Source organism: Ceratotherium simum, chromosome 8 (genome assembly GCF_057802395.1).
Source record: "Ceratotherium simum simum isolate JZ-2026a chromosome 8, ASM5780239v1, whole genome shotgun sequence".
NCBI classification, from domain to species: Eukaryota; Metazoa; Chordata; class Mammalia; order Perissodactyla; family Rhinocerotidae; genus Ceratotherium; species Ceratotherium simum.
In genome coordinates, this window is record NC_141907.1 from 53,962,947 (window position 1) to 53,977,858 (window position 14,912).

The following is a 14,912-nucleotide window of genomic DNA, read 5'->3' on the forward strand; positions in this document are numbered from 1 at the left end:
CTCACTAGGCTACAACCTACCAGTATGTTGATCTTGTGGAATTCATGTGCTTGTCAGCAGGGATTATTTATACACTCAGAGGAGTTGATTTGAAAACTTATTCTATGATTTCTCAAGGGACCTGCATCTGCAAATCAGCAGAGAAGACCTCTTTAGTAAATTGTAATCCATATTTACTCATATAATTACCTTCAGTCTGGAAAGGGGTAAAAAGGAAAATTGTATGTCCTGGTCCATTACTCTCACTAAACCCTTCTCAATGTCTAATACACAAAGAGTTTTCATAGTTCTAAAATTGTGTATGTTTAAATTTGCAGCATTAAATGTGCCTCAAGTAATCTTAGTTAAATGTAGTTTGGGAATTATAAACACAATTAACAAGCATATAATCTTCAGGTTTAAACTGCAAAGAACTTCTGCACTAGAGACCAGTTTTGGACATGATCCAGTCTCGATAGTATGTTACTCGAGTGTAGACACCAGGCTTGTTTGGAAGAGCACATTCATCTCCCCAGCTTACAATACCAGCAAGGAACCAAGTGCCTTTATAATCTGCACCAACTAGAGGTCCACCAGAGTCACCCTAGAAAAAAAGAGGATATATATACAATTACTATAATTTAAGGTGAATAATGTTAATTTTTCTCTTTTGTAGTAAAGACGAGGAGAGACAGAAGAAGGGAAAAAACCTAGATATTTCAATATTAAAATGATTCCAGTCTAGAATATTTTTGTGTTCTATAATAATTTATTTAAATAAAAGATATTAATATATGTCCTTGGATATAAGAATACAATAATGGAAAATATGTATGAAAAATTTCAACTCAATTATTACCCAAAAGAAATATTGAAGGTATTGTTGCTTATGCAGTCATCGGTATGCTGAGGAATTCTCTGATTATCTCCCTCAAATCCCCTATTTTGATGCAGATGCTGGGGAAAAAGAAGGTTTATATTTACCTACCACCAACACTGGACTATTGCTCTTCCCTTCTTGGGTAAACATCCCTTCAATTTTCAGAATTATGCAATTTGGCTAAACTACCCTCTACACTCCTTATGATTGTCGTCTACTGATGTTTAGGCCATTTTTCCAGAATGATGGAACACCTTGGCATCTGTATTTTCCTTTGCTCTAATCCTTCCCATCATCCTGAATAATTTCAGCATCTATTGGATGAAACTATAGTCTCTTGGTTTCCTTGATTCTAACTATCTGTATATTTATTAAACATTTCCAGGTCGCTCCTTGTCATCATCTGGAACTACTCCACCTCTGAAATGCCATATTCAGCATTATGATTACATGTACCTATCCCTTCAGTTTTCTCATTACACTACTTTTCACTTTGCATCTACTCTTCAGCCTCATTAAGAATGCCAATTCTTAACCCCTCCCTTTTCTCTTCGTGTATTAGCTTACTTCCTACTTCCCATCTTTCTTTATGTGACTATATTCCTAATTTAGCCATACCACTACTCTTTCAACAGGATTCTCAGCTTCATACCTTCCTCCCCACCATAACCTGGGCCAACCCAAACACAGTGAAAAAAAAAATCATGTTACAAATTTATATCCTCAGGGCCGGCCCTGTGGCTTAGCGGTTAAGTGCACGCGCTCCGCTGCTGGCGGCCCGGGTTTGGATCCCGGGTGCGCACCGATGCACCGCTTCTCCAGCCATGTTGAGGCCGCGTCCCACATACAGCAACTAGAAGGATGTGCAGCTATGACATACAACTATCTACTGGGGCTTTGGGGGGAAAAAAAATAAATAAAATCTTTAAAAAAATACAAAAAAAAACAAATTTACATCCTCAAACTAACACCTCTTCCCAATAGTTATTTGTCCCTAGTCATATTCCTTTCTCATTTTTAAGAGCAGCCAATCCAAACTGTTCTCATCTTACAATGAAAATAATCATTATTTTTTAATTGTGTATAATATATATAACATAAATTTACCATTTTAACCATTTTTCAGTGTACAATTAAATGGCATTAAGTATATTCATATTGTGTGATCATAACCACCATCCATCTCCAAAACTTTTTTTCATCTTGTAAAACTGAAACTCTACACCCATTAAACAATAACTCTCCATTGTTCCGTTTCCCCAGCTCCTGGCAACCACTATTCTACTTTTTGTCTCTAAAATTTGACTCTCTAAGTACCTCATATGAGTGGAGTCATACAGTATTTGCCCTTTTGTGACCAGCTTGTTTCACTTAGCATAATGTCTTCAGAGTTCATCCATATTGTAGCATGTGTCAGAATTTTCTTCACTTTTAAGGCTGAATAATATTTTATTTTATGTATATAACACATTTTGTTTATCCACTTATCCATCAGTGGGCACTTGGGCTGCTTCTATCTTTTGGCTTTTGTGAATAATGCTGCTATGAACATGGATGCACACATATCTATTTGTCCCTGCTTTCGATTCTTCTGGGTATTTACCCAGAAATGGAATTGCTGGATCATATGGCAATCTGTTTTTAATTTTTTTGGGGAACAACCATGCTATTTTCCACGGAGGCTGCACCATTTTACGTTCCCACCAGTGGTGCACAAGGCTCATTTCACAATTTTAAAAAAATCCAGTTCCCTCACTCTGAACCTAGTCTCTTGCTTAGTTTCAAATTCATAGAGTAACTAGAGAATAACAGGTAGCAGTCTCTCCATTTCTTGTCCTTGTCTCTTTCGACTTCCCATTTCACCTATATCAGCCCACATCTGTATCTACTTTCTTGTTCAGATAAATGGATGTATGTCGTTCTTTCCAAGGCTAGTCCCTCCATTTGTTCTCTGGATCAAGAAACTTGTTCTATCAATAACCTTCTCTTTTTTTGTTTGTGTTCTCCTAATATGTCTTCATTTTCTTAACTGTCTTTCCCCTCCAAACTTATAGATTTTTTTTGGGGGGGGGTGGCCTTGCCTACCTGAAAAATGACAACCTTTCTGGATCTTAAGACCTCCTCTATTGCCCTAATTATCTTCTTTTCATAGCTAAGTGACTTAAAGTAGTCGTCTATATTGAAATTTCCATTTTCTCATCCCATTCTCAATTTCTAAATAGTTTTTCTTTCCACCAATCCACCCTTCTCAAACTTTACCAATAAACAGTTGTTGAATTTGATACTCTTTCCAGCATTTATCTTACTTGACTTCTCTATGGCATGTGTCACTATTAACTATTCCCTTTTTTTCTGATCTCTTACTCCTGTGACTCCAATTTGTTATTGTTTTTCTGATCTTTTTAATCTCTTACTATTAGCCCCTTAAAAGCACATATACCCAAGTTCTGTTACTTTTAGGAGCTTCTTATTTTACACACTTTATCTGAGCAATTATATTCATGCTCATGAATTTAACTACCACCCAGATGGCAATGACTTTTAGGTATATATCTCTAGCCAGAACTCTTTTCTGAGCTCAAAGTTTTTATTTCCAATGCTATACTGGACATATCTGTCTGGCTATTCTGCAGGTACTTCAAATTTAGCACACCCAAACTGAACTTTCACCCTTTTCAAACCTGCTCTTTCTATCTTCTCTAGTTGCTCAGGGAGAAATATGGGAGTTAGCATGTATTCCTCCTTTACCTTCTTCCTCACATCTAATCAGTCCAACGATCTTGTCCACTCAACTGTCTTATTAGCTCTTCATTCCTACTGTGTCTTAGTTGAAGCCCTCACTATCTCAGATAAAATATCTTAATAGATTCCACTATCTCTAACTCACTTGCTTCCAGTTGCTCTTCTACTCTGCATGTATTGGATTTGGCAATTAGACAATCATTAGTAATCTTGGCTAGAATGCTTTCAGTGGACTGGTAGGGAAAAAATCTGCAAGCAGTGGGTCAGAATGAATAAGTTGAGATTGTGGAAAAATGATGGTAAACTATTCTGTAGAGATTTGACCAAGAAGGGAAAAAGAAAGAGAGAGTAGGATACATCAAGAGAGAGACCTAATAATGTTTGCAGAATATGTGGAAGAGTCCATTAGAGTGGGACAATTTGGAAAATATGGAAGAAAGTTTCAAATTAATGGAAAGTTCAAATACCTATGTAGGTGGAAAAAGAGTGGATAAAAAACACAGGTGGAAGATTAGCTTTGAATAGAAGAAACTTGTTCATCCTGAGCCTAGAAGGTGAGGATATGTATAAGTATAAATCTATCAGGTAGAAAAGAAATTAAAGGAGTTCTCGTATGATTGCTTTCATTTTTTGTCCAGTAGGAGGAAATGTCATATGTTTTGAAATAAAAGGGCATAGAGAGGTACATTCAGACAATGTAATGACAGTTTGACATAGCACCGTAAAAGACGCATTAAAGAATTCCACAGTGTGTTAAGGACCCAGCTGTGATTATATGACCCCAGTTTACAAGGCTATAAGATTTCTTCTCGCTGTGCTCAGCAGCTCACATATAAAAGCAAATAAAGTAGATAGATTGCTCTGTGGTTGGAGATTATTAGGATGGGTATAGGGGTAGTGGAATATGGTGTAGTCATTGGGGGAGCTGTCAGTAGAGTGGTTGAAATAATAAAGCGTGGGTTCTAGGCTACATAAGGTTAGAAGAGAGTCATGGGGCTGAGGGTGATGGACTGAGAGAAAATGGAGAGAAACAGAGATTTAAGCTCGTCATGACTTCAGAGAATACGTTTAGTGAGACACTAGAAAAGATGGGAATCTGTAATTAGAGATGATAATTATGTATCGCAAGTACTTGTTTGCATGTCTTCTAGCCCCTAGAATGCAGGAACAATGCTTTATTCAGTTTTAACTCCCCTGCGCCTAGCACAGGGTGTGGTACATAGTCAGTAATCAATAAATAATCATTACATGAAAGAAAGAATGAATAAAATAAGGGTCCTCCTGGATTTATTACTGATTCTGCCTACCTAGATAACCCTAGAAGTACTTTTGTTAGCTCTAGGACTATTGCTCATAAACAGCATCAGAGGTGTTTGAAGCATATTATACATAAGGAAAGGCAGCTTAGGGTACCATTCAGAGTGTAGGCTCTGGAGCCCAATTTCCTGTGTTTAAATCTCTGTTCTGCCACTTAATACCTGTGTGAGTTTAGACAAATTACTTGATCTCTTTGTCTCAGTCTCTTCATCTGAGAAATAGGGTTTATAATAGTACAAACATATATCACAGGATTGTCATAACTTGAATAAATTAATATTTGTAAAGAGCTTAAAACAGTGCTTGGCACATGGAAATGCTATATATGTGTTGTTAAATAAATAAAATATTTAGGGTGTTGGACCTAGTTGAGTGTTTCTCAGTGAAAGAGGGCCAGTCGAGCTAAAGTCACCAACATTCCATTTCATCTCTTTATTGCTTATTCCAAATTGATTCTCTTCCCCACTCCCACTCACAGCTTCTTATAACAATAAGGGTAGTTTAGTATTTTAGTACTTTAATGAGACCTATCAGATAGCAATATAATTTTAATTAGCTACTTCAGCTATAAAACATCCTTAAGCCTTTAAAAATTGCCAGTCTTTTGAGAAAATTGAACAGGTTAATTGGAAATTAAAAACTACAAGAAAAAACCCTTCCTGAAAATGGAATAGGCAGATTTACCTGGCAGGCATCCACATTTCCCTTCAGGAACCCGGCGCACAACATTCCAGGTGTGATCACACCACCATATACCTTTTCATGGTTGCAGGTCTTATTATCTATGATCTTCACTAATCCTTTTTGGAGTATATTAGGACTTATTCCTAAAGGGAGGAAGTTGTATAATTTTTACTAAAGTCAATATCAGTCCCTCTGGCTAGATTATTATTATCTAACACTATGTACAATTTCTTAATCAATGTAAAACATACGTTTTAATTAAGCTTTAATTGTCTCCTTTCTTAGTAACAAAGAACTAATATTATGAACACACCAAGCTATTGTTAAAAATGACCATCTTTTGAAATACTTGCTGTGTATATCCATATGTGATGGGATTTTTTTCCTTTTGAATTGTTTTGGAATTTTATATTTATTACATCTATGCCTTAAAAAACAAAGTGAAAAATTCATATTCCAGAAACATATAATTTTATAATCATTTTTAGATTTTTCTGCTGTTTATTACTATAATTCTAAATCTTGGAATTAATTTTAGGTTTATTTTTTTCTGCTTTCAAATACATTTATAATCATAAATAGCCACTAAATGTTTACACTTTTGGGGTCATAGGGATGCACATGTTTAAATAGTCTTTGCTCAAGTTTTGCCTTGTTGCAGAGGGCTACTCATTTCACCCCATCAAAAGCACTCAATCCTCTGTGGTCTTCATTTTTTCTATGATACTTACCTGCATGAAACATGTTGTGTAATCTACTTATTTATTATATTTCATGATTATTATCTGTCTTTCTTTGCTAAGCTTTATGAGGGCAGAAATATTTGCCTATTTTATTCATTAACATATCCAAACCAGCTAGGACAGTACTTGGAACAAAGGTGGTGATCAAAATAAACGTTTATGGAATGAATAAATGAATGAATGAAATAGAAGGAAATGAATTACTTATTCAAATAATACATTTCTGTAAAACTGCCATTGTTAAGGGAAATTATGGTAAACAGCTCTATAAAATTGTAGTTTCTGTATGAATGTTGTTGAGGATAATTTTCAATCCATTGCACATTATTCTCTTTAAAATGATCCAGAGAAAGTATATCTTAGGTTTAGTTCTGATTCTGAGTTTTTTTTTTTTAACTCCTAAAACTCAAACCATGTCATAGAGGAAGGTTAGGAACTTACCATCAGACTTTAATGTTCCCCATCCAGTGACCACCACATCTGAGTTGGGTGGGAATGTATAAGTAGCTTCCGGAAGACATGCTCTTCGGATGTTGCTTGTATATAATACTGGCGAAGACAGATGTACAACAGCAATGTCATTATCGTGTGCGGGGTAATGGTAGTTTTCATGAATTATAATATCCTTGACACCTCGCTGTGTTTGTGGATGACTTAAAAGAAGCCCAAAAGTAACTTTCCATTCTTTGGGATCTCTGTCCCTAAAGAAAATAAATTTATTTATTAAAAGTCCTGTATATTGGAGTTGTAGGAATTAATATCTCAAACTTTTTTAAACAGATATATTTTGAATTTCCATAGTACGCACAAGCACATAAAAGTGAAGCTATATGTAAGAGAAAAAACAAAAATAATAGTAACATGAATAGACTTTGGATAACTCAATAAGCTATATTTTAAAAGATAACCTATGGAAACTACACTTTATTCCTTATTTTGTCCAGAAAAGACTCAAGGGGACTTGGAAAATAAATATGACAACACAAGATAAAAAGTGGGCAAGGATATGGGATAGAGTAAATTTATGGAGGTTAAGGAAGTAGTCTAGTCCTCTTTTGTAATCATTAAAAACTATAAATAGAAAGATATTTCTGACTTTTACTATTATTTGTTAATCAAGGGTTTGTATATTAAGCACTGAAAAATAGTGCTGCTGGAACATTTTCAAACTCTCAAGTTTGAGAAGGATTTTTGTTTAAAAATAAAACCAGTAAGTGCTACGTAAAACCAATAGAAATTAGTGAAATGAACCATCAAATAAAGGGATAAAAACTTTTGGGTAAAAAAACAGCACACTTTTCATACAATAATATATCCTTTAAAGAATAATCATTTCAAATAGGGCTATAAAATATATGGGAGGATGCAGGATGAATTCAAGTACTTATGCTTAAATAAATAACACAAAATGTAATAATGATGAGAAAGAAATAGCAGACGTGTGTTCAATTTGGGATTTATAGTTTCTTTATAAAATTGAATTAAATGAATCTAGCTTAGTGATTCTCAACTGAAGGCTATTTTGTCTTGCAGGAGACATGTAGTAGTGTCTGGATACATTTTTCGTTTTCAGTCCTGTGGGGTACTACTGGCATTTGGTCAGTAGAGGCCAGGGATACAGCTAAATATCCTATAATGCACAGGATATACCCCACAACAAAGAATTATTTTGTCCAAAATATCAGTAGTGTAAACCCTGCTCTAGCCTGAATATATCTGTTTTTTTTAAACTGATAATTCCACTGAATAATTTTGAGGATCTATACCTCACAATATCGAACAGTTGGAGGCATAGCTGTGTGACCATATTTTTGAAAGATATGTATCAGACTTTTAGGTACTTGAGTGGTTTTGAGGCCTTTATGTGGCCCAGAGCTTACTTTATGAAACAGTGAGCAGCAGTGACAAGCCAGCTGTTACTAATCAGAGTGGCTCCACATAGGTGGACGTTGTTCTGTTGAAGGCTAGCTTGCCAGGGCCATTCCCCTTCCTGGGCATCCATGCCCCCTGCTATCTTGTTGCCAGAGGGAGTTATTGTGCGTTGTCCACAACCTGCTCAAAATGGAGTTCATTAGCATATAATGATATCGATATTGCTTATGAATGCATTGCTATAGTAAACAAATGCCCCATAATATGTGTCACTGTTAACTATTAACTGAGGAAAAACTCACAGTCTTGGAGAAATTAGGACTAATTTACTGCTGACATGAGATTTCCTAAGAATTCATTCAAAATAGATTGACATCTTCCTCTCCCATCCTCATCGCTCACATACACTCTCTGTGTGTCAAGAATTAAATGTTTGAATTTGGCATATAATAGTGACATAACCAGTTACTAAGTTGCATAGGGAAATGTGTGCTTTTTAATTTTGTGAGCAGTAGTTTAAAGCAATGATTGCTATGAAACACTCATAAGAAAGTGAGAATGAATGTGAATGTGAATGAGATATATTATTTTTTTTTTTTTAAAGATTTTGTTTATTCCTTTTTTTCCCCCCAAAGCCCCAGTAGACAGTTGTATGTCATAGGTTCACATCCTTCTAGTTGCTGTACGTGGGACTCGGCCTCGCGTTGGACGGAGAAGTGGTGCCTTGGGGCGCGCCCGGGATCCGAACCCGGGCCGCCAGCATCAGAGTGCGCGCACTTAACCGCTAAGCCACGGAGCCGGCCCTGAATGAGATATTGATGAGAGACAGAGTAGACAGAAATGTGTTCACACTCAAGTTCCAATACAGCAATACCTGGATGAAAGGAATAACACATGAAGATAGCCAACCCTTTCCCAAAGTTATATGCTTCTCTGAATCAGGACTGTGCTCTAGTGTCAATTTAGATCCAGAGAAACTGCTAGATTGTTAAGTCTTCAAGGCAAATCTGCAGTAATAGTACAACTTCATTGTGATTCTGTTTGACTCTCTCTCTGAGTCTCTTGACTGTCTTATCTTACTCCAGCTAAAGCACTGAGCTCGTCCCTTAACAATTTTTGCTATCTTTTACTAGAGGTTGTCAGCCTAATTAATAAATATTTTTAGAGGGCAGGGACCATATCTTTTTTTAAAAAAGGTATCTCCAGAACCTACCGCAGAGAACCTATCACATAAAAGGAGCTCAATAAACGTTTGTAGAAGTGAACTCTATGGAGTGTAATCCATGAGACATCTTGAAATAAAAATGATATTTGATTGCAAACTGTTTTCTAAAATGGGTATGTTCCTAAGCATTTAGAGAGTGAAGAAAACTTGCCATAATCAATGCAGTGGGCATAGATTAAAAGCAGTGGCTTTCAATTAAGGACAGTTTTGCACACCCCCCCACCCCATCCCCAGGAGAAATTTGACAATACCTGGAGACATTTTTGGTTGACATAATTGGGGAAGGGGCTACTGGTATGTAGTGGATAGAAGCCAGGGAGGCTGCTAAAAGTCCTATAACACACAGGACTGTCTCTGGAACAAGGAATTATGTGGCCCGAAATGTTAGTAGTGTTAAGGTTGAGAAACTCTGAGCTAGAGAAAGGTATTTGTATAAAGAATGAGAACATTTACATTAATTGGAAAGGTTAGATGGTCAATTACTTCACAGAGATGTTGTTAATTATATGTGACAAGATGTATCTTGAGATATTCTTTCCTGAAAGTGGAAAGGCATTAGAAGCACAGGGGAGGGACATGCAGGCTTTTTAAAAGGCCTTCACTAGCCCTCTGAAGTTCTTAAATTTGTATGTTGCTTCTGATTCTCAATTGTTCTAGATTCTAGATTGCATCTTTGATGCAAGCCAAACCTCAGGTTGTTAAGGCATCCACTTTATAAAAATCGCTAAACCGAAGCAGAGCCTTTGTGGTTGCTATTTTTGAATTGAATAGCACATTGACTCACTGAATGTAACTCCCTTTTCTTTTCTTCTTTGTTTCCACTCCCTATCCTGGACGCTACAGAGAATAATGCAAATAATCCAGAACCCAAAGGTATAATAGTTCCTCCCTATTCCCTTGGGTGACTTGACTTCCCTGTTTCTGGTCTTACTTAGTATTTTAATCTTATTTATATCCATGCATCAATTTCCATGACTTCTCATTTACTCATGATTATTGTGTCTGTTAAGCTTTCAGCTGGCACCTCTGCAGTATTACTTTGTTATTACCTCTGACTTACATGGCACCTTGTAGCTTTTGTTATGTTAAAAGAGGTCGTATGGTAAATTTCAAGGACTTAAGGAATATAATGAAGACTCCCTAGCTGATACTTTGAGAAACATCAGGGAATCGACCAAGCCCTTACAGCCTCCCTACCCTTCTAACTTCCATCCCATCACCTATTACTGCACTTGAATACAATTTATGATACCTGCTAAACTCTAGTCTTTCTTCAACCCTGTTTGATTTTTCTTGCCTACCTCTCCCTTCTCCCTTTTCATTTAAATTACAACTAAATCTCAGATAGGCCAAATCAAATTCGGAACACTGATCTGGGTGGTTGTTTAGTGTTCCAGCTGGGGGATAGACAAATTGGCTAATTTCTTTCTTACCACTGCTTTTATTCCTGTCTTGATTACCTCTCTTCTACCAACCTGATGAATTCCTAATTGTGGATTTTGATTATATCACTACTAAAGTTTTTAATTGGAATAATTGACTTTGAAATGTTTTATTAAGTTGCTGGGGATGGTTCAGTCAAAATATATCAGAGAGAAAAATAATGTAATACAGCTTTGTCTTTAAGTTTTGCCCAGGTTCCTCAGAAATAATTATGCTGTGACTAAAGGATAGTGAGAGCCATTGGGGTCAGTGTCACCTTGGCTCTGGAAGGTGATTCCTCTAATCCAGCTGCCTGAGTCAGTCTCTGTCCCCAGATAAGAGCAGTGCTTCTCCTGACAGCCTGCTCCAGGTTCCAGCAACCCTGGGGATCACATTTCCCAGAGCAGCTATGGGGAGAACGGAAGCAGAATGCCATGGCCAACCAGGAAGCTGCTCACATGTAAGGCAGCTGACCTCTCAGCAGACTAAATCTGGCTTGTAGGGTTAGAATTCCACAGTGAGTTCCTAGGCCTGGAATTTTCATAGAATAGAAAATACAAATAGGTGACCTCTATTGAGTGTTTATTATGATCTGGATACTCTTGTAAGTACTTTACTTGTGCTACCCTCTTTTATTGTCACAACGACTTGGAATTGAGGGTTTGAGCAGTTAAATAACCTGTGTAAATACAGCAAGTTGGTAAGTCACAGATTTAGGGCTCAAAACTGATGTGTAGCTGGTTTTAGACTCTAAATTCTTAATTATCACTGCTTGTTCCTAGATCCCCTCTGCCATTATGGCATATGATAATATGTACATCATTTTAAATCCATGATATCAGTCAATTTAAGACCAACTTCAGTCACCTTCATGCAACTTTCTAAAAGTAGGCTTCCTATTACACCTTTGTGGGCACCACATTGACTGTCAAGTGGAGGTCTTTTTGCCATCCAAGGAATCAAGTTTCACTAGAAAATAACTCTTTGTTAATGAACTTACAGGTATTGAGAAGATTTTCTGCTGTTGGCATTGCAATGTCTAAAAGTCAAGAGAAAAGAAAATGAAAATATTTACATTTATGAACACATTTTATTTTAATATTATTAATAATTTTGTTTTTGGGAGCACAGTATTCTGTACACATAATCATTTTATTCAATCTTGAATATATAATTTCTATGTTCATAGATTAGCATAGTGTAATAAAATCGTTGTATTCATTCTTCTGTTTCTAAAAAGACTCAGGTTTACTATTATAAGTTATTTGAAAAAGAGGTCTTGGTTCTGGAAAGTACTCAAATATATACAAAAAGTGATCTTTCACCGTATCTTGAATCCAAATCACCAGATAATTGAGTGTATTTGATATTATATCATAACAAATAATGCTAATAACTAGGAAAGTGCATACATTGTTATATTTAGGGCATTTTTTGGTGTTGAGTGCATTTTGCTATATTTTGATCCTTTTAAAATTAATACTCTTTGTGTGGTGAATTTCAATTATTCAGAACATTCAATTAAGTATGCCATTCCATTTCCCATTTATTTTGGATAAAAAAATTTTACTTTAGTAATAAGGCAGACTTTAACATTGTCTACTCATTCCTAGACATCTAGGGTATATTATAGGATGTGATTTACTCCAGACAATTTTGCTATGGGCTCTACATCCCTGCAGAATTGCAAACTTGTACAATTCATGTGAGAAGTGTGTGAAGAGAGGGTGAACAAATGAGTCACAGTTATGTCCCAAATGTCAGATGCAGAGAACTGTAAATCCACTAGCCATTTCTATTTAAGAGTTTCTCTTCAAAAAGAAATTACTAGTTGCTCCATAAATTAAATACTATAAATGCCAATGTAGATTCATTTTTATTTTGCTCTTGGATTTCTATAAATCCAGGAGGGAGTATCCGGCTCTATATGCCAAGTACAGTCACACAGTCTTACATTAGGTTGCACAACAAATCAGGGAGACAAAAGAATCCTTTCCCAGAGTCAACCTGTCTGAACAAAAAGGCAGGAGCAATTCAGCAGTCAGATGAACTATGAGTAGATATGAGCCACACCTACTTAAACAGAAAGGTGGTGTATTTCCATCTAATCTTTCATAGCTGCCTTCCAGAGGCTAATATTTGTTTGATTTGATACCTTTAGAGTTTAATTTTGAGCTTTGTGTGGTTGGTAAAATATATCAAACCACATTAAGATTTTGAGAAATAATTAAACTGTTTTAACTTGACTGGAAAAATGTTAATTCCTACACCTTAAGAACTAATTATTTAGAAACTCTACCGTGTTCACAGAACATTTCTTCTTTCTTTGAAGTTGTCTTTATTGATGCATGACTTGCTAAAGGGAAGAATTGTTTTTGACTTATAATTTACTTTTAATAGTTGTATTATCCCAGAGCTTAATAGAATAACTATCAGTTGGGTGGGTGGCAGACAGACAAGTACAATGAATAGAGAATGACTTAAGTTGTCACTCCTTTGGCCTGAGTCATTACTGTGGCTGTTTGTGTTTTCTTCCTTTTAAGTCCCTTGGCTCACACTTATGGCTGGAACTCCTGTGGAATTACCTCTGAATCAAGGAGTCAACACTGTAACCTAAGATACTCTCTTTACACTGTAACCTAAGATACTCTCTTTATAAAAGTACCGTATATGGGAAGTGACAAAAAACAATGGCACTGACCCTGCCAAGAAGAGGATTTCATCACAGCATAATAAGACAAAGCAGTTTTAAATAACAGCTCAGCAAGGGTTCATTGGTCTTCTCCTATGGGCCAGGAATCAAAGAAGAATAGAATGGACCCTGCCCTTGAAGAATTCGGAGTGTAGTGGAAGCAATGGACAGCTAAGAAGATAATATTATGTGATAAGTCCTATGGCAGATGTGTGCATAGAAAATTGGGTGCACCAAGAAAAGTCACTTAGCATAGAAGGGTGACAGAGGAATAGGAATAGCTGTTGACAAATATTCTTTTGGGAAGCAGTCAAGAAATTAATTTTATTGGGGGAAAAATAGGCATAATTCACTCACTATTGAACATTAGATTAGACAATATGCTTAGACGCTATCTAAATGGGCTTTTGGATCTGTCATTGTTGTATATTTGGTGTCTGTCTCAGATTAGGGAGTAAGAAATGCAATTTTGCATGCTCTGGTAAGAATGAGGACTCCCTAAAAGTCTGATATCCAGGGAATATTTCATTCCTTAAAAAAAGAAGTCTGAAACATAATGATAATGAAAGCTAAGCTGTATGACTAAAGTATAAGGAAGAATTTTACAGTAGGAGTAGATACATTTATAATATACATTTTACATAGACCATGGGCTTTAATGCTAGTTAGGTGAATTTATTACTTTACATGAGTCCAAATGCTAAATTAGTTCATTAATCCTACTTTTCAGATAGTTTTCCTAGGAGTCTAGCATTAAAAACATAGAGGACATAAGCTGAATTCCCTAACAGAATGTGTTTTATGGCATATTTAAAAATGTTCCTGTGGTAGATTTCTGAAAACTTTAAAACTATAAATGTACATGGACTTACTGAGGAAGATAACTACTATAAAATTGTTTTATGACATGGAAATGATCATCTTCCACCATGGAAGTTCATTCATAATATTTTCACCAGAAAAAAAAAGCTACTGGAGCATTAATATGACTGGTCTGCATAAAAAGGCAAAGGATCAGAGCGTGACTTGGATTGTGGTTGAACAAAATCTGAATCCTTTACTCACTGCAGGTTTTGATTAGTCACCTGGCTGCACATTTAACCTCAATAATTGCTTTTCTTTATGTTTCTAATTAGACTGAAAATGATCTCTGTGGTTAAATATTACATATCATTTGTCATTCCTCAGAGTGATGTAGATTAGTTTTTCACAGTACATATCCTCAATATGTTTGCAATCTTGACTCTGAAGATAAAATTTTAAAAATATTTTATTAAGATTTAATTACTTAAATATAAATTAATTAAACTTAATTAATTAACAGCCAGTTGTATATGAAGGTGGTAGTTTTTAATT

General features: G+C 35.8%; 1 protein-coding gene across 2 annotated transcripts in view; it reads right to left on the bottom strand.

Annotated features, from left to right (window-relative positions):
* Nucleotides 1-421: 421 nt before the first annotated feature.
* LOC101400481 (transmembrane protease serine 11C-like) overlaps nt 422-14,912 on the bottom strand; it is a 61,158-nt gene continuing 46,667 nt past the window's right edge. For both annotated transcript variants that reach the window (XM_004419110.2, XM_087434694.1), the window contains exons 6-10: nt 11,865-11,903; nt 8,226-8,397; nt 6,787-7,046; nt 5,603-5,745; nt 422-583 (exon numbers count right to left, since the gene is read on the bottom strand). In XM_004419110.2, coding sequence (XP_004419167.2) covers nt 422-583; nt 5,603-5,745; nt 6,787-7,046; nt 8,226-8,397; nt 11,865-11,903 — 776 coding nt within the window. The remainder of the gene's footprint in view (nt 584-5,602; nt 5,746-6,786; nt 7,047-8,225; nt 8,398-11,864; nt 11,904-14,912) is intronic.